This window comes from Cavia porcellus, unplaced genomic scaffold (assembly GCF_034190915.1).
Source record: "Cavia porcellus strain 051 isolate PalLab524CR breed Dunkin Hartley unplaced genomic scaffold, mCavPor4.1 scaffold_16, whole genome shotgun sequence".
Lineage (NCBI taxonomy): Eukaryota > Metazoa > Chordata > Mammalia > Rodentia > Caviidae > Cavia > Cavia porcellus.
Window position 1 is genome coordinate 41,285,071 of NW_026947499.1, and position 23,945 is coordinate 41,309,015.

Below are 23,945 nucleotides of genomic sequence, written 5' to 3' on the forward strand. Positions count from 1 at the left end.
TTTGAATTCAAAAGTTTTCCTTCTTTTGTCAAGTAGACTTTTAAAAATTTTTAGGAGGTTGGTCATTTTTAGAAACCCATTATTTTTTTCCTTAAGGACTTATTTAAAAAGTTAAACAATCCTTACTGGTAATCATTCCTGACTTAACAAACTTTTAATTCATACATTTGTCGAAGAGCTACTGGATTCCTGTGTGCCAAATACAGTGCTGTGCCTGGGGGTACAGAAGGGTTCAGGGAAGAGATCCCTGCTGTCTAGACCTCTCTTCCTCTCTTTTTTCCAGAGCACCAGGCTCCTAAACATGGTAGGTGTCATAGCAGGCTCCAATCAAGACTCTGGAGGAAGGCTATGGCATGATGTGACAGGGGTGAGGGGTTCAGTTTTAGGTGGAGTGATCAGAGAAAGCTGATCTGTAGTTACCTCTGAGCAGAAACGTGAAAGGTGAGAAGGAGCCAGGCAGAGTGAAGGGAATACTTTCCAGATGGGTCAGGCCATGCAGTCCCAAGATACAAAATGACGGTGGTGTGGGCAGGAAACCAAAAGGGGAGCCAGTGAAGGGAGAGGAAGCGAGAAAGAATGACAAAGGAGGCAACAGGCTTGGCAGGCCTGAGGAAGCATCTGGCAATAAACTTGCTTTCCCACTTGTACATTATAAAGTACACCACTTAGTTTTCCTCAGACGTATTTGTTAAGACTTTTCTAGGTGCCAAGCACTGTATAAAATGTAAAGATGGAACAGTGAACAACTAATACTCAATAAGACTAAATAGCAAAGTCCCGTTGTGTTACTTGAGCCTTGAGGAAGTTCATGTTGAGATAAAGAGATCCACACTCAAGCCGAACTCTGAGTTTGCCCTGGACCCAACCCATATGTGAGAGCAGATGAGACAGATGGGTAAGAAACAGTTCAAATTCATGAGTCAAACCACCGCAGGTCAAGGCCCAGCTCTAGCTGTCTGACTTAATCTCTTTGAGCCTGAAGTTCTCCTTGTCCTGCCTCTCAGTAGACAAGAGTACAGCTGTGGTACAGCAAGTCCAGGGCCTCACAGAGCACGCTCAGAAGGTGTTGGCTAGATGGCGGCGGAGCACTCTAGCATCTTAAGTGGACAAGACATAGACATAGCTCTTTAATCATCTAAATCTACCAAGGCCTAGTGCTGGGGAAAAGAGAGTTAGGAGGAAGGCTTTTGGTGAATATCAAAATCTGAATTAAAGCACTATAGTTACCTTGGAAGCCATTATGAAACAAATGTACATGTACTTCATTTTATTTGTCCCCACATTCTATTTCCTTGTTCCCTCGTAGTTCACAAGCAGTTTAAACTTTAAAAAAACAGAATGTTTTACTTTACTTTTTGGCTGTTCCACATTAAAGAAAATATAATAACATCTGAGCATTTCAAAAGTAAGGAAGAAACTTCTCATTTCATCATGTTAAATGACTGTTAGACATTTTTGTGTCTCCTCCCACTTTTATTTGCACATACATCTCGTCATATTGGCAAAGAGAGTGTCCCATGGTCTTGCTTTCATCCCCCGCCCCCCGTACTATCTCTCTCTGTCACTCTTTCTGTGATCCAAGAAGTTTTTGGTATTGTGATATAGGTATGCTTTATTTTGTCTTTTGATGCTGGAATGAACCCCAGGGTTTCATGCATGCTAGGTAAGTGCTCTACCCCTGGGCTGCATGATACAGTTTTAACAAGTCTTATGACTGCATAGAGGTGACTTCTGCCACCATTTACTTAGGCTCTTTCCTTTTAGTAAATATTTTAGTTGCTTCCACTGTTACATTATTTTCTACTAAACTGTAAAGAATCACTTCATGAATACAGTGTTTTCTTTCTTTTGAATTATTTCTTTAGGATAAGTTCCCAGACGTGGAATTTCTGGTTCAAAGGGTATGAATGCTTTTTTTGTGCCTGTCTACACATTGCCACATTACTTTCCAATAGGTTGTGCCATGTTACACTGCTTCAGCTCTTTTTAAAATGACTTATACTTGCACAGCCATTTCCACATCTTGATGCGCTTCTAATCTGGGTGACTATTGCCTAAACTGAGCAGCTTGCAAATACAACAGGGAAGCGGGAAGATGAGGACTGAACTTTTGTCCCAGCACCCGCCCCAGGGGTCAGAGCACTTCCAGGGTATTTTATGCACATTTGTGGTGGTTCCCCATGGTGCCCCCACTTCCAGAGCACCAGCCTGGGCTGGGGCAATTCATGTACTCACCTGAACTCCAGCTTGAGCCCAGGTCTGCCTGACTGCAGAGCGCCCTCCTGCCCTGCTCATTGGACTGATCCCCTGAGACACTTGCCTGGCCGGAGTTTGCTTTCAAGGAAACTGGAGACATCTCTTCTTTTACATCTGAACTTGTCCAGCTGTCCCCCAATCCTTCCAAAAGTTAATCTCATCTTCCAGCCAGTCTTCCTGGTAGTCTATGAAAGAATAGTAAGTTTTTATTTCTTTTTAGTAATATTTTTAAATTTGCCTCTTTATTTAGCAAAGCAAACTAATAGATAAAATGTGGATCCCAAACCTTAAAGATTAGAAGTCCCTGTTCCACCCAGTGAGTGTGGTTGAAAGAACACAGAACCAGAAAGAAATTATTGAGTGACATGGGGCAGGCAGCCTGACATCCCCAAATTTTGGTTTCTCTCTGTAGAAGGCAACCACACAGGGTCATTAAAAGTCCAGAGTAAGGTAATACCATATAAACCCACACAGTCCCTGACAATCCACAGGCATTCCGAGGCCCCTCATCCTCTGCTTTCAGTATCCTTTTTTGAACTTCAGAAGTTCTGAGACTGGTCACCATGCCCACCAGACCCTTATAGAGTTCAGTGGGGATCCTTGTAGAGTTCAAGGTCACCCACGAGGAGCACCTTGCTCTGTAGGACTCTGCTTCTTCTGTTCATGGCCATGGGCTTCTTGTGTATTCTGCCTTCTCTTGGGAGTTGAGGCAGGAATGAGGAAAAATATTGTGATTTTTATTTTATGTGTGTTATACTCTTTTGTATGCTTATATGTATATTTGTAGATAGATAGACAGACAGATCAGACAGACAGACATATAGTTCTAGTTTCTCATTTCCTGGCTGGGATCCTGCTTGGGTTCTGCCTTCCGAGCCCTGAGAGGAGTGGGATTTGACATAGAAATGAAGCATCATCTTGACTCTCACCTACTGAAGATGGGCCTTTTTATTTTTATACTCCTCAACTCCTAACACCATGACTCCTAATTTCAGAACTCAAACTGCCAGATATTTCCAGTGACCACCCATATCTCGGGCCCTCTGTACTTGGCTGGTACAGGGGTTGTCATTTCTTGATATCCTGGGCTAAGTGACACAAGCTTCTGACATTGCTGAGTCCCGGTCCCTTTGCAACTGCTTGAACCAATGTCATTCTGTCCTCTCAACTCCCTGCCATCCTGCTTGAAGTCTTAAACTTATAGTAAGGCACTCACAGTAGGTGCTTACTAGGTACTCTTTTAATTTTTTTAATGAAACTGTCTTCTAATGGTTGCAGATGTCTTTATGAAGATTATACTTCTAAAAAGTGTTAAACCACTCAGAACATACTAATGCCACCACCATCACAATCTGAAAGCTTATCTTTCTCTAGTGCCTTATAGTTTACAGAAACAACTGCTTACTTCAGAACAGGCCCTGTCAGTAGGAGCGCTCTTTGTTTTCTCATCAGGGGACCAGTCCAAGTCTCTCAGCAGTTTGAGGTCAAGACAGGTAGTTCATCAGTGTCCTTGACTGGTTCAACAGGAAGCAGTGTGAACCTATCTCTTTGCAGGCAGGAATTTGTCCCTCCTAGGTGGGGAGACATCTTGCTGTAGGAAGGGAAGCTTCGCTTCACATAGTCTAGAATAACTGTTAATTACCACTGGAGCAATAAACAAGAAGGCCCAGAGGTCCATAGGAATTCATCTTTATGTTGCTCACCAGTAGTTTGTCCCCATCACCTCCTCTACCCACCATGGTACCTGTTAAGTGCCTGGGTTGAGGCCCTTTTATGGAGCCTGTGCCGACTGCTTCTCCTCCAGCATTATCTCAGAACCTCCTGGTGGCCCTGAATTAGCTGAATTAGTGTTATGTGCATTTCACAGATGAGGAAAATGAAGTTCACAGAAGCCAGCAGAGCTGGAATTCAGTGTAGACCTATCTTTCTGACTGTGTCGCTCAGTGAGGCCCCTCCATTCTGCATCAGAGAGCAGACGAGAATGTTCTCAGATGTGGACTGCCCCTCTGCTATCTGGCTCTGGTTGATGGCAAGTTTTTCCATGGCTAAAGTTCACTTCCTGTGCAAACTTGACCGACTGGCTTCTGGGAACTCTGCCTTTTTCCTGCTTTCTGGAAATGTCTGATGGCCACACTGGACTCTGACACACACCTCTTCTATGGCCCAAGAATCCTTATGCTGGTGGAGCTGCCTCTGCCACAGAGAACGGGCTGGAAAAGCTTGAGGGACTTTCAAGGGTATCACACATACTTGCCAGGTACCTGGCCTCTTGCTATCACTATGCACTCCCAGTCATAAGGCTGACGACTGAGATGTGGAGGGACTTGCCAGGCAGGGGCGGGACAAGGTTCATTTGGCTCTGTCACCAGCCCTGAAGCCAACACATGTCTTATCCCTTGTCTCCCTACTGAAGCACTTGGTTTGGTTTTCAGTAGCCCCTCTGGTTCAGTTGGAAGAGGCCTGGTTCTAACCCTCCCTGGAAGCAGGCCTTGGGCAAGTGACTTCCCTTCCCTTGGTCTGATTGCTGTGCAGGAATGTGTGGGGAGGATCAGGAGAGCTGGGAAACAGATCCTATGGGGACAGGTGAGGTAAAGATACTCCAAGCTGATCCATGAATAATGAAAGCAGTTTGCTGCCCTGTGAACCTGGGCCTTGCTGTGAGTATACAGAACCACAGTGCTAGAAAAGTGGGCTTTGTTTTATTTCCTTCTTTTCATTCTTTTTAATCAAATCACTGTGCAGTGTTTTGATGTGGCTGCCTCACTGAAACATTGCTGCCATTTCACATCTCTCTACTCTCTGCACTGTTGTCCAGGCCATCCGTGTGTTCTTCATGCTACGTTCCCTGTCACTGCAGCTGCAAGGGGAGCCCGAGACCCAGCTGCCATTGACTCGGGAGGAAGACCTGATCAAAACCGATGACGTCCTAGACCTGAGTGAGTTGGCCAAACTGAGTCATACCAAGGGGCCAGGGGACACAGGACACACCAATGGGAGGGCATGTGCATGACCTGCATTTTGTACTGCCATTGCCGTGTGACTATGCACAGTGTTCACATCCTATGAAAGTTCTGAAGGAAAGAGCCTCAGGTGTGGGCACCTTGAAACTGGCCTGTGGAATCTGCCTTCTGGGACCAGAAGCTTTGCGGGAACATGTGTGCAGAATGATCAGAAGCTGTGCAGGAATGAGCACAACTTCAGGGCCCTGCCTTCCATGTGGCCACAGCAGTGTTGCTTTGATAGTATTGTTTGTTAAGAGTTTTCTATATGATTCCAGCTATAAAGGGATTTTTCTGTAATGAAAGGAAGCTTGCAAAAAGCAAATCACTAATGTATAGGTAAGGTGAAGTCTTTGGCAGCCAGGGAGTCACGTGCTTCTTCTATAACCTTGGTCTGTTTATTCACTGGGCAGTTCCTCAGTGTGCTCATTGGCAATATGAGGCGAGTATTAAAGGAGACAGTGAGTGAGATGGGGTTTAGGTCACTAGTGGAGCACTTGCCTAGCATACATGAAGCCCAGAGTTCCAATCCTTAGCACTGCAACAAAAAAGGAGATAATACTTACAAAGCCTCATGTTCCCAGAACTTTTCTCATATTTTTACAGCTTCCTCTTTCCTGCATTTGCCCTGGGTATGTGCACTCTGAAGGACAGCATGGTTTTCTAATTCTAAAAAGCACTGTGGTAAATTAGGAGTCTTCGGTTCTAAGAGACAGAAACCCAAATCCAGTCTGGCATATGGAAAAAAGGGGAACCAGCTGATGTCACTGGAAAGTCTAGGAGTGATTCTGTCTTCAGACGTGACTGGATCTGGGTACCCAAACAGTATCATCAGGAAGTTACCCTTCTCCATTTCTGAGCTGCTTTTCCCTCTAGTCCAGTTTCATCTTCAGGAGGGCTGGCACCAAGCAGTGGGAAGATGGCACAGACAGCCCCAGAATTTACCAGACCAGCTAAGCAGCCATGATGGAAGAGGACTATTCTTTCTATATAAGTTATGTAGAGGTCTGGATTAGAGCCCTCCTTAGCTTGACTTAGATTATAGGACAATCCTGAACCTAGCAGTGGTCAGAGGAATAGGAGGCACTGGCTGGCTCAGCTGGGGTCACATAGCCAGCCCTGGGGTTGAGCTATAAGGTCAGTTCTTTCTGAACTCTTTATCAGCTGAGAGTAAGAAAGGAGGGGCCTTTGAAAGGTAATCTCAGAGAAGAGGTGGAGGCCAGCCAGGCAGAAACAGCAGATGGCCACTGTCTGTTGTCATTGTTTCATTCTTTTGAGATATAATTTATACACAGTAAAATTCTCCAAGCTTTCGTGTATATTTCAGCTCATCTTGGCAAAACTGTTTAGCTGTATAACTAGCAGCAATCTTGACATGGACCATTGAGTATGGGTTTTCCAGCCTTCCCTGCCCTGCTCTGTACTTTCTTGAGCAGATGATTAAAACTTCCCAGCACCATTTCCTCATCTGTAAAATGGAAATGGTCTTTCTTCTGTTACCAGATTGTTTTGAGGAGTAAATGAAATATAATGTGACCAAACACAGTACCTACTAGGTAACCACTCAGCAATCTGTAGTCTATGTGGCCTGTGTATTCAGTGGGAGAACGCTTATAAGGAACATAGCCTGCTGCCTAACACAAATAGCTCTCCGTCTGTGAGAATGCTGCGTAGACTTGCGTGTCCAGTTTCTTTCGGTCTTCATGGTGCTTGTGCTCGTTTATGTTTCCCTTTCTTGGAAGAACAAAGAAGCTACGACCCCACTATGCTCTGTGTCCATCTCCTGTGGCCCTCTCACACTTGAGAAATGGCCTCAGGAATAATTGATTGAGTTGGCTGGAGAGAATCATAAACCAGTCTTTCTCTGATTTGATCCAAGCAGAGAAAGGGAAATAGCTTGCTTTAAAAGGCACCTCCCCAGCAGGGCAATGAGAATGTTTGCATTCATGAAATGAAGTTAAATTTTATGCTGGGAATTCACATCCCACCCCCAAGGATGGCCTGCTGAAATAAAGGTTAAAAGTGTTTCACTTATCAATTTTAATTGATTACATTGCTAGTTGAGATCACTTAACCGAGCCTTTTTGGGGAGTTGGCCATTAAGAAAGTAATGGCTGTCTTTACCCAGTATGATTGTGAATTATGTCTTTTGCTAAAGAGAGTGGCGTTCTGAAATTAGTTGGGATTATGGATTTGAAAAGCACATGGTACTAAAATAAGATGACTGTGGTGTTGGTTGGCTTCTTTTTCTGTTGTTTGTTTTAATTTTCAGTGACTGTAAATAAATAGACTTTCTCACTTACCATTAGAAGGATAAAAATCACTGTACTTTGCATTGTACAAAATGCCTTCCATGTATACAAATCATAGGTGAAGGCTGAATGACTGGAAGCTGGGCGTGTTTCTGTCTACCTGACAAATTAGAGGAAGCTGACTCAGGGAGCAATACTTGGGATTGGTCAACTGTTATCTCCCTGATAAGCTTAAAGAAGAGCAGGCTGTACACAGCAGGAAGCGGTGACACAAAGTGTTTGATTGACCTCACACTTCGATAAGAAACCACACATGAAGAACCCTCTTAAGCATCTCAAGTGTTCCGCTGGCCAGCAGCAGATCTCTGGGCTCCCTGTGGCAGGTGAACACTGGCACAAAATGTTCTTCTACCCAGGAGCATCAGAGATGTGGTCACCACTCAGGAAAGAAGCACCCTGGCTGTGCTTACAGCTGTCTTGGTTGTCACTGTAAAGGGCAGTTACACAAGGCAGAGGTCACAAGCTGTTACCAAGTGGGCTGTGTGCCTGCTGAAGGAAAGAGGCAGAGAGGGGAGGAAGGAGAAAAGAAGGAAAGAAGGGCAAAAAGAAGGAGATTAGATAAGAGGGATGAGGGTTTTAGAGAGAATAGCATCATGAATTTCTTTACACCTAATATTGCTTTATAAATGTCATTATTGTTTTGCTAAGTTGTATTTCATCTGTCCACCATCTTTCTTTTTAAAACATCACCTACTGGCTAAGTATATTAAAGTAAATGAGACATCATATTATTACATCTATAAATACTGTTCTAACAGATAAGGACTTTGTACTACCCTTCTTAATTGAATTGTTTGCCACCATTTGTAAATCTGGAGTTGGGGGACAGGGACAGCCACTGTGGTAGAGGGAGCTGTGCTGTCCTTTATGCTGCCAACCCAGCTCTGTTGATATGTGATTCAGCTGCCTCTGGTGTGAATGGAAGGAATAAATTTTGTGACCTTTCCAGGGTTTTTCATGTTTATGGGCCTTAGTGGCTTTCCTTTGTATAGCTCCAGAAGACCTCCCAAGGAGAGCTATGGGGAAGACATAATAAGATCATGTGTGTCATGCACACAGCACCATGCACAGCATATAGCAGATGCTCAGTAAAAACTGGGCATGGTCCCTGCTGTACCTGCTGAGTGGGAAAGGTGTCTCCCTTGGGCTCCAAAGGGCAGCATTTTTTCTTAACAGTGTTCTCAGGAGTGACTATTTTGAACTATTCTGACCAGTTCATCACTCATATGCTAGCTCTGGTATGGAAGTAGGAAAGAATGCTTTGGCTGGAGGCTGGACCCCACCTAGGTCATGGGACTCCTTCTCTGTAGCCTGTGCCCAGAGCTGACCAAGAGTGCTGCAAAGACACATGGGCTTTGAGGAGAAACCACAGGTTCCTGCCTGGGCTTGGCATTGGGCCTTCTGAAACATCTCTGTTTGTCCCCAAATAACATGGGCTGTCATAGTCCTAGAGAAATTCATTCATCATTTAAGACTCTAGAGATACCAAGCAACTGGGCCTATTGAATTTTCAGTTTCCTTCCAGCAGCATTTTGTAGCCATAGCTTATATTGTATGCATTGAATCTTATATTCTGACTTTAAAAATCCATTCCTGAAACCCATTTAATGAAAAATCTGTTTAATGAAAATCCATTCATTTGTTCAGCTATTAATTAAGCACCCATTATATGCTAAGAATAGCACCAGGAGCTGGGATGTGATCATAAGCAAAAGCCAGACTTGGCCTCTGGTCTTGAAGTACTTCCATGGGGGATGAGAGGATGGTGACGGGTGCTTATAGGTTACTAAGTAAATGCACAATTTCAGACTGAGCAAGGTGTGTCTATGAAGGGAACGGACAGGGTTCCTGATGGAGAACTACTGGAAGAGCTCAAGGGCTGCTGAAGAAAGGCCTCTCTGAAGATGTGCTATGCTGGGAGGATCAGAAGTTTCTATGAGAAAATGTAGAAATAAGGACAGGCAAGATGGGAAAGAACTTGGTATGCTTCAGGACCTTAAATCTCACCTGCAGACTTTCCCACAGAGATACCTGTCCTGAATGTACAAGAGGTGATCAAAACATACAGTGAATGTTTAAAGTTTTTTTAGAATTTACTACAGTAAATGCACATTGCCATTAATCCCCTTCATAATATTCCCTCTCACTTTAAACTCACCCTGTAGTTCTTGCCACTCACTATTGAAGCAGTGCTTTTTTGGGAGTGTCAAAAATATAGTGACCGCTGCAGCTAAGTACCATCCAAAAGGAAGGCCACCTTGTGAAAACAGCGTGTCCCCATCCACCTTATTCACCAGATCATGCAACTTCTGTTTCTTCCCAAACGTCAAAATGACTATGAAGGTAAACATTTTGAATCATTTCAGAACAGTGAGTCAGCTGTGACAGTACAACTAATGACACTTAGAAAAAGGACTTCCAGAAATGGTTCTGAAAGTGACAAGAACAGTGGCATAAGTTTCTTCAAAGCAAGAGGGAGTATTTTGAGGGAGATTAAAGACACTGTGTCTTTTACCATAATAAATCTGTTTTTAACTTTAGCTGTTTACCCTATTTTTCAGTCATACTTCATTACTTCTAGAAGTAGCACTGCCAGGTCAGAGAGCAAAATCAGGCCTCTCCACCGTGCTGAGGGGTTGGGAAAGCCATGGGGCTTAGTGGTTATAAGTATGGGTCCCGAGTGTCTGCACTGGTTTCCCAGCCCTGCCTGGCTGCCACCTGCGGTGCTGTTGAGGTGAGTACCCCCTCTCCTGGTGTTTCGATGCCTGTGCAGTGGCAGTTGTGGGGAGGAGATAATGAGCAATAGATGTCCAGTGTGCAGAGCTGTGCCTAACACCGCTGCAGAGAGGCCATTTAGGAGATTGTAGCAGTACCTGAGGGTCAAAGCCAGTGAACACAGAGGGCAAGGACAATGTGGGGACTGATTTGCCATAGGGAAGCTAAAGATGTAGGTTGACTCTACAGCTCTGAGCTTGGGGGTAGTCATGTGGAGGGGGCAGTGAGGAAGGTGACTTGCTTATAAGAGGCCCATGCCTGGAAGAGGACCTGGGTCCCAGCTAAGATGACATGGTTAGATGGACATCTGTGTGAGAGGTGGTGTGAGGGGCTCAGGAGGCTGGTGGGACAGATAGGAATCCTCCTTGTGTCTGTGCCTCAGAAGTGGCCGTCCATATCAGATCGTAGATCTCTCAACTGTGGGTTTTAGTAGCTGCATTCTTTCATTTGATTGGTACATCTTGTAAAAGGAGCCACAGTTATTGGACATTTCCACTTTCGCTGGCTATGACTTGGGTAGCTATTCCTCAGAAAACCTCTCAACGGATCATTAGCACCTCTGTGCTCTACATGAAAAGATTAGAGCCTCCAGAGAAATGTCTAGGAATAACACAGTCCTTGCACTCCAAGGCACATGGCTCACTCAGGTGTAGACACATTCCCAGGGCTGGAGCCTAAGAATACCCATCATAGTGTAGAGCCGTGGCCCTCAGACCTTAGGACTCTACAATGTTAAGACAGAAACAAAGCAACACTCCTTGGGATAGGATTGCCAACTTTTTTTTTTAACTAAGTAGTTAAGTTTTTTTTACTTTAACTAAGTAATTAAGTTTTTTTATTTTAAGTAGTTAAGTTTTTTTTTTTTTAACTAAGTAGTAAGCCATTTATGAGAAGGGACTCATTCTGAGACGTGAATCAATGTTATGACCAAGTATAGTAGCATGTGCTAGTAGTTCCAGCTACTTGGGAGGCAGAGGGAGGAGGAGGATCATTTGAGCCGAGGAGTTTGAGGCCAGCTTGGGTAAGACAGTGAGACCTTGTCTCAATGAATTTTTTATTTAAAAATAATAATTTTGAAAGCATTTGTGAACTAAGAGCATTGGTAATGCCAGGTGAGTAAGTAGGACATCTCAGGAGGGGCAGGCTTTTTAAAAATTAATAGTGGTAACTGTACCCCTGTGCATGCAATCCAACTATAAGAGTGAAATCCTGTTTCTTTTCATCTTACAGTCTTAAAGGGAGGCAAATGCCGATCATAGCATCACAGACATCAAAATCAGGTGACACTGTTCCAGGCATCTTGAGAGCAGGTTACAGGGTTGATCCAGCGGAGACTGGGGAAGATTCTGAGGGAGTAGTGAAATATCTGAGGGCTAGACATCAGGGTAGATCCTAGGAAGGGGCTTAGTAGGAGCTCTGAGGCCAGTGTGGGTTGGGGAGGTTGAGCTATAGCAGTATGGCCCAAAGGTAGGCGGGAGAGGATGAAGGAAGCAAATAGAGAACTAAAGCTGGGAGGAGACCCTGCAGGCCCTGTGGTCATATCTGAGCATAATAGAAAGAGTTTTTAGCAGGCTGATATGCCCAGACTTGTATCTCCAAAGACCATCTGGCCTCAGTATGAGAGCTCACCTTTTAGGGTCAGCACCATGGTAGGGAACACAGCTAGGAGGCCAAGCCCACGATTCTGTCCTGCAGAAGCCTTTTCTCAGAGGCCTGTCCACATATGGCTCACACAATCTAGTTTCCCCCAGTGCAGAGTTGTGTGCTGCTCCATCCTGCTCTGTGGCCTGGACACAAGGCTCTTTATTGTGAGGGCCCCATTCTGTTGCATACACCTTCTTCTCTAGAACCCAACCCATTGTGCCTTTGAACCTAATTATTAACAACAGTAATACTATTTCCGTTCAGGTTATCTCTTGGCAAGGCAAGCTGTTATGGACCTTCTCTCTGCCCTTCTTCTGGATGTTTCCAACCTATGATCTACTTGTTTAAGAGAAGTGGGGGAGAGGGAGAGAGAGAGAGAGAGAAAGAAAGAGTGAAATATCTGGGTTTAATGGAGAGTCTTGGGTCCTAGAAAAATGCCAGTGGGATTTCAGCTCTGTTTCCTCCTGGCTGTGCTCCCTCCTCTGGTAAAAACCGATCCTCCACTTGGGTCCTCATTTCCTCACAGATAACCTGAGAAAAGTAATGCCCACCTCTGCATGATTATACCAGAACAGTACGATGGAGCTTTCAAACTGCTGATTCTGTGAACAGAAACAGGCGGCCTGTAGATCGTTAGCAAATAAGTGTTACATTAGTTGTCAGTATTTTAAAATCAAGGTAGTTTATTGTAGAAACAGTAGAGCATGAAATTTGTCAGCATGCATCCTACATCCCACAGGCAGGCAGTTAGCCACCCTCTCTTGACTGTAACCATGAGCCTCCACAGAACTCCAGACTTGTATACCCAGCTGCATCTCATGATATATCATGCTTGCCATGAACATGTCAGAACTGGACTCCCCACCTTCCCACCTCAGCTAGTCACGGCACTATTGTCCTTCTTGACTTGCTTCTCTGTTATCTGGATCTCTGACTTCGCACTCCCCCTGAGCTCTTCTTCCAAATGCCTGCCCCACCCTGATGAGCTACCATCCCATTTCACCTGGATTATTGCAGTGACCATTCGTGTGTTTCTGCCTTGTGTCCTATCGTTTATTCACAACCAAGTATGCAGTGTCATTCTTTTAAAACAGAAGTCCTTTAAGTGGCCTCCCATCCCACTCAATAAAAAACAGAGACCTTTGCTTGACAGTGGCCCTCAAGGCCAAGCATCCTCTGGTACCACCGTCTTCTCAGCCTCCTCACTCTTCTTTGGACACACTAGTCATGTTCTCACTCAGAGGCTTGCTTTGACTGTGTTCTACCCTCCTTTCCTCCAGTGTCCATTTGTTCCCCCAGAAAAAGTTCCCCATAGGGCACTAAAGGCCCATGAAGTCTCACAATGGAGACATTGTGCTCCAAATCCTTTACTCATGTTTAAAATCCAGATACAGCCCCCCACTTCCTGTGCTTATGAACATTAAATCATTAAAGACCCTGTGCCATTCCTCCGTGTCACACTAGTTCTGCCTGCTTCACCCCAGCACCCTTGCAGACAAGAGTTTTTGGCAAATAGAAGTCCTTGGCTATGTTCACCCGATAGCCTGAGATTCATTTCCAGCAAAAGTATTGTAAAGCTCTCCAAACGGGTTATGTGGTTTGATTGTAAGTCTGTAAAAACATGCATTCATCAATTTGTCTTTCAAAACCAATGTCAGTTTCCCGGTCCTATCTATCAGTTCTGGAAAATTCTCTGTGTTTGCTTATTTTGCTGATAACCCAGTCATTGTCTTTGTCATATGCCTCATCTTGGTGAAAATGATAAAATAGCACAAATAATGGAAAAAATATATGTGTAATATTCTAGACAATAGCTGACCTGGTCTTACAAAAATTTGGCTTTCAGGCTGAATTATAGCTCAGTGGTAGAGTGCTGGCCTAACATGCTCACTGAGTCTAATCATTGAAAACAAAAAAAGAATATATAGAATGTAGAAGTAACTATTTAAAAATGAAAATGTTATAGAAGATGCACCCCCAGAAAGGGGGCTGGGGGTAGACTATTTAACTTAGACTCTTAGACTATTTAAACTAATGAGGCATAGTCAATTTCAACCTGAACTAGATCTTGGATCAAGAAAATTAAAAGGTAGCTTTAAAACATTTTTTCCTGGAAATTTGCATATGAACTAGTGACTAGATAATATAATTGAGGTCAGTATTCAATTTCTTGGGTATGATAATGTCTTTGTGTTTCTATAGGAATATGTCCTTGTACTTAACCAGTGTGCACAAGTATTGAGGAATAAAGTGTCTGGTTCCTACTGCTGTGAAATGACTTGGAAAATAAAAGTGTGTGAGTGCATAGGTTTGACAAAAGAGGAAGCAAATGATGCTAAATTAAACAGTTGATGAATCCAGATGAAGGGCATATGTGTGTTTCTTTTTAAACTTTTTAGGAAGTTTGAAGTTTTTCAGAATTAAAGCTTCAGGAAGAAGAAAGAGAGAAAGAATCAGGTTCTATGAGAATCTAGCACTTAACAGAAAGAGAGAGAGAGAGGAGAAGGAGAAAGAGAAAGAGAAAGAGAAAATCCAGCACTTGATAAACAGAGAACACAATGTTCAGGAACTGGGCCCGTGGATTCAGAAAAGCCTGAGTTTAAATCCTAGTTGTGTGATGTTAGGCATATTAGTTCGCCTCCCTCAACCTGTCTTCCTCCTCTGTAAAGTGGGGTGGGTATTTTGTAGATGAGTAGAAAGAATTCATCAGAAATACTCAGCATTGTACTCGACAGACAGAGACTATTAGAACAAATGTGGTATTCGCATCCTGACTGCATGCTGGCTATTGAAATACCTACTTTTTCACCAGGCAGTAAAGCCTCTTGACCATTCCTGTCCAGGGCATATGCTGGAACGTGGCAGAGTTCGCACAGACTTGTTAACAGGAAGATAAGTTTCTTGGAAAGAAATGTTTCAGGAAGGCAAGTGCTGGCTTATGAGAGAAGAACCGAAACCACAGTAGGCAGGGGGCTTGGTTCAGACCATGACTGAGCTTCAAGGGCACTTGGGTTCAAACATCCAGGCAGGGATGCTGGACAAGTGGTTTGTCAGTGCTGATGCTGAAGTGAATTACTTCAGTGAAGTGCAGTGTTGTCAGTGTGAAACCCGAGAAGCAAGTACTTGGAGTTCCAGGAGCTGAATCTCCAGGCGAGTGTGCTTTGGTGACTCTTTGGTCTGTATTTCCCGCCTGTGCTTTGTCTTTTGAAGGAGCACAGCCCACCCAGGGGCTCATAGATGGAGACAGTTGGTGGAGCACCCTGCTGGGTGCTGTCATCTGCTCACCATCCAACCTGTGAGATTGGATTCATTCCTGACCCTCTCCAGTGCTGTCATCTAGGACTTACCAGCCATCCAGCCTCTGCAGTCCCGTCCCTCCTCCATCCGAGCCTTCTGCCCCGTCCCACACCCAGTGTCTCCTGGATGACGTCCCCATTACCAGCCAAGCAGCTTTGGTGCTCATCTTCTGCCTGTATCTGGTGCATTTGCACCCACTTGGCCAGCATTCTGTGCACTCGCCCTGGAGACAGCCTGCCTGCCACTATTGTCTCTACCTAGGTTACTCTCCCAGCCCTATTCCTGATCCTCTTCCTCTGCCTGGCACAGTGCCTGGTATGTAGTAGGCACTCAAAAAAAGAATGCATTGGATTGAACTAATTGAAGCATTATCAGCTGCTATATTTATAAACACTTAAAGACTTGCACTTCTAAACATTGTCTTCAGTAGTTTAAGCTAAAATTTGCATTGGGAGTAAGCACAATGTTTGTTCCTCATTACGTACATTTGAATAGTCAGGTTTCCAGTACAGACATGCTCCACCAACACCACAGTGAAATATCCACCTTAGCATTTTCTGAAAATGTGGATTGTCTCAGTTTCAACAGCTGAGCTACCCCAAATCATTTCCCTACCCCCCACCCCTCTCTCTCCCTCCATTATTCCATTTTGAAACCAGAGCTCTGAACTGGATGAATCAGAAAAAGTCATATTTGAATTAAACCACTGGTCTCTAAGGAAATGGAAAACAGGGAATTAACGACGTTTCCCCCTCTCTCTATGAATTAGACTTCTCCGTGTGCTTGATGAATAATGTTGCTGGCCACTTTTCAGAAATGAAGTAGAAATATGGAGAAATGAAATTTGTATCTTATAAACTGACTGGAAATGTGATTATAATACAGCTGTCAGTTTTGTTCAAGTGGAAAATTTTTAAGTAAATTCAATTGCAGCATTATTTGGTTCTTTTAAAGCAGGGTGATGTAGCTGTTTCCTGCGTATTGATTATTTGATTGGTACCTGTCTGCTGGGCCTATTTTTTTTTCTCTCAGTAGCACTCATTGATGTGGTTTAATGTATATTCCTGTAATCTTTCCCTGTTTTATAAACTTACAATCATAATTGAGCTACATTAGAGAGACATGCCCTACTGAGATCACAAGGTCACCTAATGACTGTGCCCTCTGCTGCAGGCTTCATACTCAAGTGGGCCTGAGACAGTTAGGAACAAGACAAAAATTATTTTTTTTCCTCTCTACAAGGCAGAATTTCTAGATATCATTCTATTCATAGGGGAAATGAGGCTTTGGAGTATAAGGGACTTCAGCTTTTCCTTGCTTTGCCTATTAAAATTATTGTTTTTGCTAGGGATGCTCTATAATTTGAATGTTTTTTCCAAAGCCCAGTCCTTCCCACACATTTGAAAATGGAGTTATGGTTCCATTTTTCAAATAGGAAGAGACCTAGTAGCTTAGGTATTCCCCAAAAGTAGCATCAGCTGAGGTCCATCACAGCCTTCAGGAAGTAGACAGGTTCTGGATGTAGCTACCACACAGGGCTTCCAGGAGCGGGGATGGGGTCTCTTTGGCAGTGAATCTCAGCCCTGGCACCCTCAGGCACTGCCACGTTCATGTGTTTCTTGGTCACCCCAGCCTCAGACTCCAGGCTGTACTTCCCCAGGCTGTCTGGAGGGTGTGATGTTGCCTGTGGGTGGCTGGTCCAGTCCAGGCGTGACTTTACAGAACCCAGTGTGTGAAGAGTGACTAAAACCACTTTTCAGGCTGGAAAGCTGGCTTCAGGCATACTTTCTACTCCATCTCTGCCCCATCACTGAGTGGCAATTCTGTTTTTAACTCATTCTTATCCCTACAACTAAGATTTCCCCTCCTTGCTGCCTTCAGCTTCTTTACCCTGGTGCAAAACAGAGCTGTTGGGCTAGCAGCAGCTTCCTCCACTGCTCTTTCTCCACCAGAGCAGGCATCACAGAAACTTCCACTGGCTTCCTGTCTCAAATCAGCTCCTGAGTCCACTGTCACCTACAGGTTCTGCATGATGCCTGTCTTCCCCATCTGTTCCTCACTGTACTGCCCCAGTCATGCAGAGTTCTGGAGATTCCCAGACTCCTTAACATCTCATTCCCATCCCCTCCTAACAGGAGGGGAGCTCACTGAGCACCACCATGGGAAGTAGTTCACAGGGGAGTCAGATCGAATCTCAAGACATCTCTCGCTGCTGCCCACTTGGCGAGGCTGTCTGGGGCTCTGCCCACACAGGACTCCTTACCCTGAAGCCTCCACTTTCCCTCCCATCACACACCCACCTCCACCACCCATCTGATGACTCCTCAGGCCTCCAAAAGGGCAGGTTAGCTTCTGGCCCTGACAGATAGCATGGCCTTTATGAAAGTCTAAGTCAAGACAGGGCCACATCCCTGTGCCTCACCTCTCCTAACCCAGAAAGCCATCTACTACTTTCCCAAGCACATAGCCTACTAGCAAACCCACTGTGCTTTTAGCCAGCCCTGATTCTCAGGCCACCTGGACCCCGGGAAGCCCAGAACTGAAGGAAACAGACCAGCAACCTCCTCCCACCCTCACAGAGACAGTAGCTCGGTTCAGATAAAGCAGAGTGCTTGAAAGTGTACCTAGGATCCTAAATACAGGCCAAGTCAAGGTGTAGGAAACCTCTGAGATAGCACAGAAATGACCATTAGAATCTCTGTTTAAAACGAAACAAAACCACAGAACAAATGCCCTACTTTAAGACAAAAGAACTCCCATATGAGGCTCTCCAGATCCTGGTGACCCACCTAAGGCATGGTACAATGGGCAGACTGGACTGATATTTCAAATGGATGTCAACTGTTCTTTACTCTGCTAAGCATTTAAGAAATGTGCAGAATATTGAAGTTGGTATACTTAGAAGCTTAAACTGTCATTTCTACTCTGACTTGCCTGAGAATAGCTGCCCAAGATAGCTAATGTGCCCCTGACCCCTCATGCAGGCCAAGTGGAAGTGGAAGGAGCCAGTGGTTTTTGAATCAGAAGGGGCTGCAGTGATCCTCAACCTATGATAACCCTTAACATCATTTTAGGAGCGCTTTAGGTCCAAAAGGTTTTGAGTCACTCCTGCTGGGGTGGGGCTCTGGCATCTATGTACTTCCAACAGGATTCCCCTGTGCAGCCAGTGTCAAGAACCATGGGTTAGGCAGAATGAGGAAGGCTCTGAAACTCAACACTCAGTCTTCGCTGCTGTCTGTAAATTCCAGTTTCCTCTGGAAGCTCTCCTTACCCACATCCTACCCAGCCAGCCATCATCAGGAGGCCACCCCTGGGCAGAATGCAGCAGTCACATCTCTAGGTTCTGAACTTGGCCTCTAAGGCCCTAAAATGGAAGGTCCATCACATCCATGGGAGTGACTTTCCTCAGTGAGGTCACAGGGCCCATCTTTTGTGTGGGACTGCAGTGATCCTGTCTTCAAGCAGAGGAAGAGGCGACCACACTGCAGTGAAGAGTTCTTTGCCTGGGAGAATTTTGCTGGGTGCCACGGGTGCTCGGGAAAGGCAGCAAAAGAGGCCTGTGGCATGGCAGCAAAAGAGGCCTGTGGTAGTCAATTATGGCAGTCAAACTTCATTCCCTATCTCTTCCTGGGTAAATTAGTTGAATTTGTGTAAGTTAGCAGTACATACAATGTGCTTCTAACTGAGGCAAGGATAAACCACTTCACCTGTCAATCTGGGACACTTTGTCTGGGTGATAGGTTGGACTTCCTAGACACCCGTTTCCCAGCTGTGCACACATGTGCTCAGACAGTACCGAATGTGCCCTGCCATGCAGCCCACCACAGGAGTGCTCAGGCGGTCACTGAGCCACTCTGTGCCTGGTCTTGTGATAATCACTTGACCTGACCAGGGCTGGGTGGGAAATTCCTTTCTTTGCAGAACTCACAACTCACTGCAGCATGGAAACCCCACCCCACCCCTGACTCTCCTAGTTGTCCTGAACCACCACCAGTTCTGGAGATGGTCTATTCCATTTCAGGCAGGGCCATAAAATGCCTTGGGAGCAAACTGTCTGGCTAGAGTTAGACTTTCTTACTGGAGAGGCTCAGGAGTTGACAGGGCTGAACCAGGCTTCACAAATTTTCAAAGTCATTTGCTTGTAAGTAAGAGCTGAAAGTTCTGCTGGGCAGGTGGTGCAAGCCCATTAACCCAGCTGCTTGGAAGGCTGAGGCAAGAGGATCACAAGTTTAGGATCAGCTTGGGCGGTATAGCAAGACCTTGTTTCAAAATTTAAAAATAAAAAGAGCTAGTGATGTAGCTCAGTGGTAGAGCGTTTGCTGACCACGGGTAATGCCCTGGGTTTAATCCCCAGTACCGCACCTGGGAGGGCAGCTAAAAGTTCTCATCCCTGCTGCTCTGCTGCTTGACCCACTGTTGTTTTATGCCAGGTTCAAGGTGAGATAGACCTTTCCTCTCCCTGCCAAGTTCTCATGCAGAAACACCCATCCAACTTCCTGGGTTTTCAGCTTGGCACATCCAGGTTGTTTCTTGCATTCATCTTATTTCATTACCCATACCAAGCCCTTTGAATTTTATAATATGCTTTGCATTTTTCTAAATGTAATCGGGGTTTTCCAGAGATGTACAAAAGCCAGGAAATATGCATATCATTTAAATGACTCCTGTTAACCTTTAGCCTTTAACTGGTTTCTCATAAAACTTGCTTTTCTCTTAGCTTGGTTTTCATTCTTCAGTGTAGCAAATTTGATGAGAAAGAAAGACAGACAGACAGACATTATTTTTTTCTCTTCCTTGTCAGGCCCTCTTCCCCTGTTTTGCTGCCTGCCCGCTTATTTGCCTTGTTGGTGAAAATGTGAATCCCAAGAACTGTGTAACAAAGTTCCAGGTTAGATTCATGTAATGCTTATGCTACTTCCTGACATCTCCCAGGCCCCCTGGCTTCAGCTGCTTCCCTTCCTATCAACAGGCAAAATGAGGAAACGTCCGGCAACTCAACTCTCCTTGCTGCTGTGTGACGCACAAATGATCCTAGTTACCATCTAGTGACCCATTCCCTAGGGCTAGCACTGTGAGCAGTTTAACTCATTTAACCTGACAAAGTAAATTCTATTACCCTTTGAAGACACTGAAGCAAAGAGAGATTTGATAACTATTCAGTGCTATGCTCTACCAGAAATGAGGTAGGAGCCAGGACACAACTATAGGACTCAGATCATAGAACTTGCACTTTAGGCTCTAGGCTCGGCCTCCTTATCCATTCACTCACTAATGCACTAAGAATTACTAGCTGCATGATGAATCACTAGCTCCTTATCCATTCACTCACTAATGCACTAGGAATCACTAGCTGCATGATGGGCACTGCCAGGTACCAGCCATACATAAAAAGATAAGCCTCAGCCCTCCTCCCTTCAGGCAGCAGGAGTGTGGCCCTTCAACAGATAGGTATAGGTACTTAATGGAAACTGAAGGACACAGCAGGCAGAACAGAGCAGTTAAGCTTATGCTGGGAGAGGGACAAGAATTACTTTTGAGAATCTGAGCTATTGACTCATATGCGTTCTGGGTGGTTGTTCACCAGGTAGACAGGGTGGGCAAGGACATTGCAAATAGATGACTGAAAGATGGGTTCAGTCACCATAGTCATTAGCTCATGTCTGTCTAGAACACTGTATGTTATTTTTCTATAACTGCTCTAACAAAAGTATGCAAATTTAGCAGCTTCAGCAGTCCTGGGGCTCAGAAAAGTGATTTGGGTCTTTCTGGGCTAAAATCAAAGTGTTGATCCTTTCTGAAAGCTCTAGGCAAGAATCTGGTCTGCTGTCTTGGGCATATTCTAGAAGCCATGCATTCTTTGGCTCATGGGCTCTTTCTCTGCCTTCAAGTCAGCAGTGAAGCACTGTGAGGCCTTTTACACTGCATCAGTCTGACCCCTCTTCACCCTCACTTTTCTACTTTTAAGAACCCATTCCAATTAGATTGGATCCACTCAGATAACCCCTCAGACTTTAATCACATGTGTGATAGCCCTTTGGAAGGTTGCACATTCACAGGTTCCAGGAATTAGAGTGTTGACATCTTTGGGGGCCGTATCCTATCCACTGGTGGTGGGGAAACTAGCAGCAGATGGGCTGGAGCAGTAGGCAGAGGCTCTGTGTAATACACTGCAGTTGAGGAGCCCCTTTGAACCAGTGACAAGTAGGCAAGGGACAGTTAACCGCTAGTGTGCTCTTGGGCCCCACCTCCCACCATGACCAGGACAATGACAGAGCTCACTGACCTTTTAGCATCTCTGCAGTACTAAGTTGTGCCCAGGGCCCCTGGGTCTCAGAAACAGCAACAGCCCTCCATCTGGACTAAGGACTCCACCCACTTCAGTGCTTCAGGTTTAAACTTCTCTCAGTTCCCCTACATTGCCTACCCACCATCCTTGCAATATCCCTGATCACTCCCTGTTGACATTCCCCAAAGTGCCTCCGCCAGTCCTGGGCCTCAGCCCATCCTACCTTTTTGCCAGTCTTTTGGAGCTTGCAGTGTTTGCAGCACCTTAGCTGGTGCTAAGGTGTTTCCAGTGGCTGGGAGTCCCAGGAAGCTCAGCTTCCTCCTCCCCAAACTCCCTTTTCCTTTCTTTTCTAACAGGCTCACACATCATCCTCCATGGCCATCTGCCCACCCTATCCCCCAGTCTTAGACGCCCTACACATGCTGACAAGGCACTCCCTCAAGTCCTGAACCCACAGAGCCCTTTGTATTTCTTCCTACCCACTTTGACCAAGGACAACAGTCTGAGCCAGAGGAGGTGGGGGGTCCTCGCCAGCTATTTGGGGCCAGGAAGAATTCTAACCCAACTCTAAGTTTGGTTTTGAAAGGGGCCTTTCTCCAGGAAAGGATTAAAAAATATCCATCATTAAATGCTGTGCTGCAGAATGTTGGTCCTTCACTAAAGTAGTCAGATTTTAAAATGAAATAAAATGCAATGTTATGTTTTGGCTTTTTTTTAAATAAAGAAATAACATTTTTGAGGGGTAGGGGCTTTAGCTTAGGGGCACAAGCATCTGCCTGGCAAGTGTAAGGTTGTGAGTTCGATCCCTGGTACCAAAAAAAAAAAAAAAAAAAGAACATTTTTGTCCATGATGGGAAAAAAATTCCAATTCAGGCCACAAGTGTATGCTCACAAACTGCAGTTCTCGAAATGCCCCCTCCTTGAATCTGATGACTTTTGTTAAAAATAGGTCACCTTAGAAATTGTGCTCTGTGTGCATACGTGTGTGAACGTGTGTGCACATATGTGTGTACAGGCAGGTACATGTGTTATAATTTGTGTCTAGACGTCCCCCCAAAGCTTCATGTGGTCGTAGGTGGGGGCTTTTTCAGAGGTGGCTGAATCTAGAGTGTGTGACTCTGGGACTGACATGGTGCGATGCTAGGCCCAAACTCGCTAGGATTAAGGGTGTGAACACCACCCACCTGAGTAGCCTGGATAAGCCAGAAGGGATAAAAAGAGCCGTGATTGTTCTTTGCTCGCTTTGCTACCTTCTGACAACCATGAACTGTTTCACCTCTTCAGTGCCTGTCTATGTGCCACCCTGCCTTGAAGCCGCTGAGTCTGGACTAAAACCTTTATGAATGTGAACCAGATAAACCTTTCCTTCCTTAACTCCGGGTGTCTGGTATTTTGAGCAGTGAGAAAAGTAACTAACACAATGTGGAACACATTGGGAAAAATCACAGTAGCTAGATTCATAGAAACCCAAATCTTCCTGGTAACAGTTACTCAGCTGTGCAGGCCGGGCTGTAGGCCAGGTCGGGGTGGCTGCCGCTTCCCTATGAAGCTGCCCCTGACAAGAGATCCAGGGCCAGGCTTTCACTTCTCCTGCTGTGAAGAAAGTGTTTCTCTTGAAAACCAGCGCCAGCCTCACCTCCATTTCTTAAGCAATACAGGATGACATCAAAGACAGGAATTTATTCAGGTAAAACTTTAGGGTTAATGGGGCTGGATTGTAGCTCAGTGGCAGAGAATGTGTTTAGTGTACATAAGGCACAAGGCTCTGGGTTGACCCAAAAAACAAATAAAATTTAAGGGGTTTCAGAAATGTAGGGATTAAGAGTGAGACCCAAGGAGGCTTAAGCCCTAGAGGATTTACTGGTGGACTGAGTGCAAATGGCGTGTAAAGGTGGCCCAGGGAGCACGGGGACAGCAGACCTTCCTCTTTGCTGCCTCTCTTTAGTCTGTTCCTTTTGGAAATGGAAGGAATACTTTCTCCTGAAGGCCGGACTCACAGCCAGGTCCAGGGCAGCAGGCCCCTCCCACCCTGGGTGTGAAGTCTTGAGACTTCCATATTTGGAGAATCTATATTCTGGTTTTGGTTTTTGTTGTGTGGGGTATGAGGTTATATTTAGCATTGGAAGTTGTGGGAGGTAGCGGGCTGGCTGTCTCTCCACAAGGAGAAAAGCAGGGGTGCCCTATCAGTTCCCTCCCCAGTTATGGAGAAACTGGGAGTTGCCTTCGAGTTTGCAGTTCTTCCTGTAGCAGATCTTTACATTTATCCTCAACCCCCGTGATATCAGGCCCTCCTCAAAGCCCAGCCAAAGGCTATGAAAAGTCCTACACACTTAGCTGGCTAAGCCAGCATGATCTTGCCACGTGCTATCTTGAGGA

The 23,945-nt window shown here is 45.1% G+C and overlaps 1 protein-coding gene across 3 annotated transcripts in view; it reads left to right on the forward strand.

Annotated features, from left to right (window-relative positions):
- The window catches only part of Clec16a (C-type lectin domain containing 16A), a 216,670-nt gene that overhangs the window by 106,569 nt on the left and 86,156 nt on the right, over positions 1-23,945 (forward strand). For all 3 annotated transcript variants that reach the window (XM_005007496.4, XM_063226539.1, XM_005007494.4), the window contains exon 18: positions 5,072-5,192. In XM_005007496.4, coding sequence (XP_005007553.1) covers positions 5,072-5,192 — 121 coding nt within the window. The remainder of the gene's footprint in view (positions 1-5,071; positions 5,193-23,945) is intronic.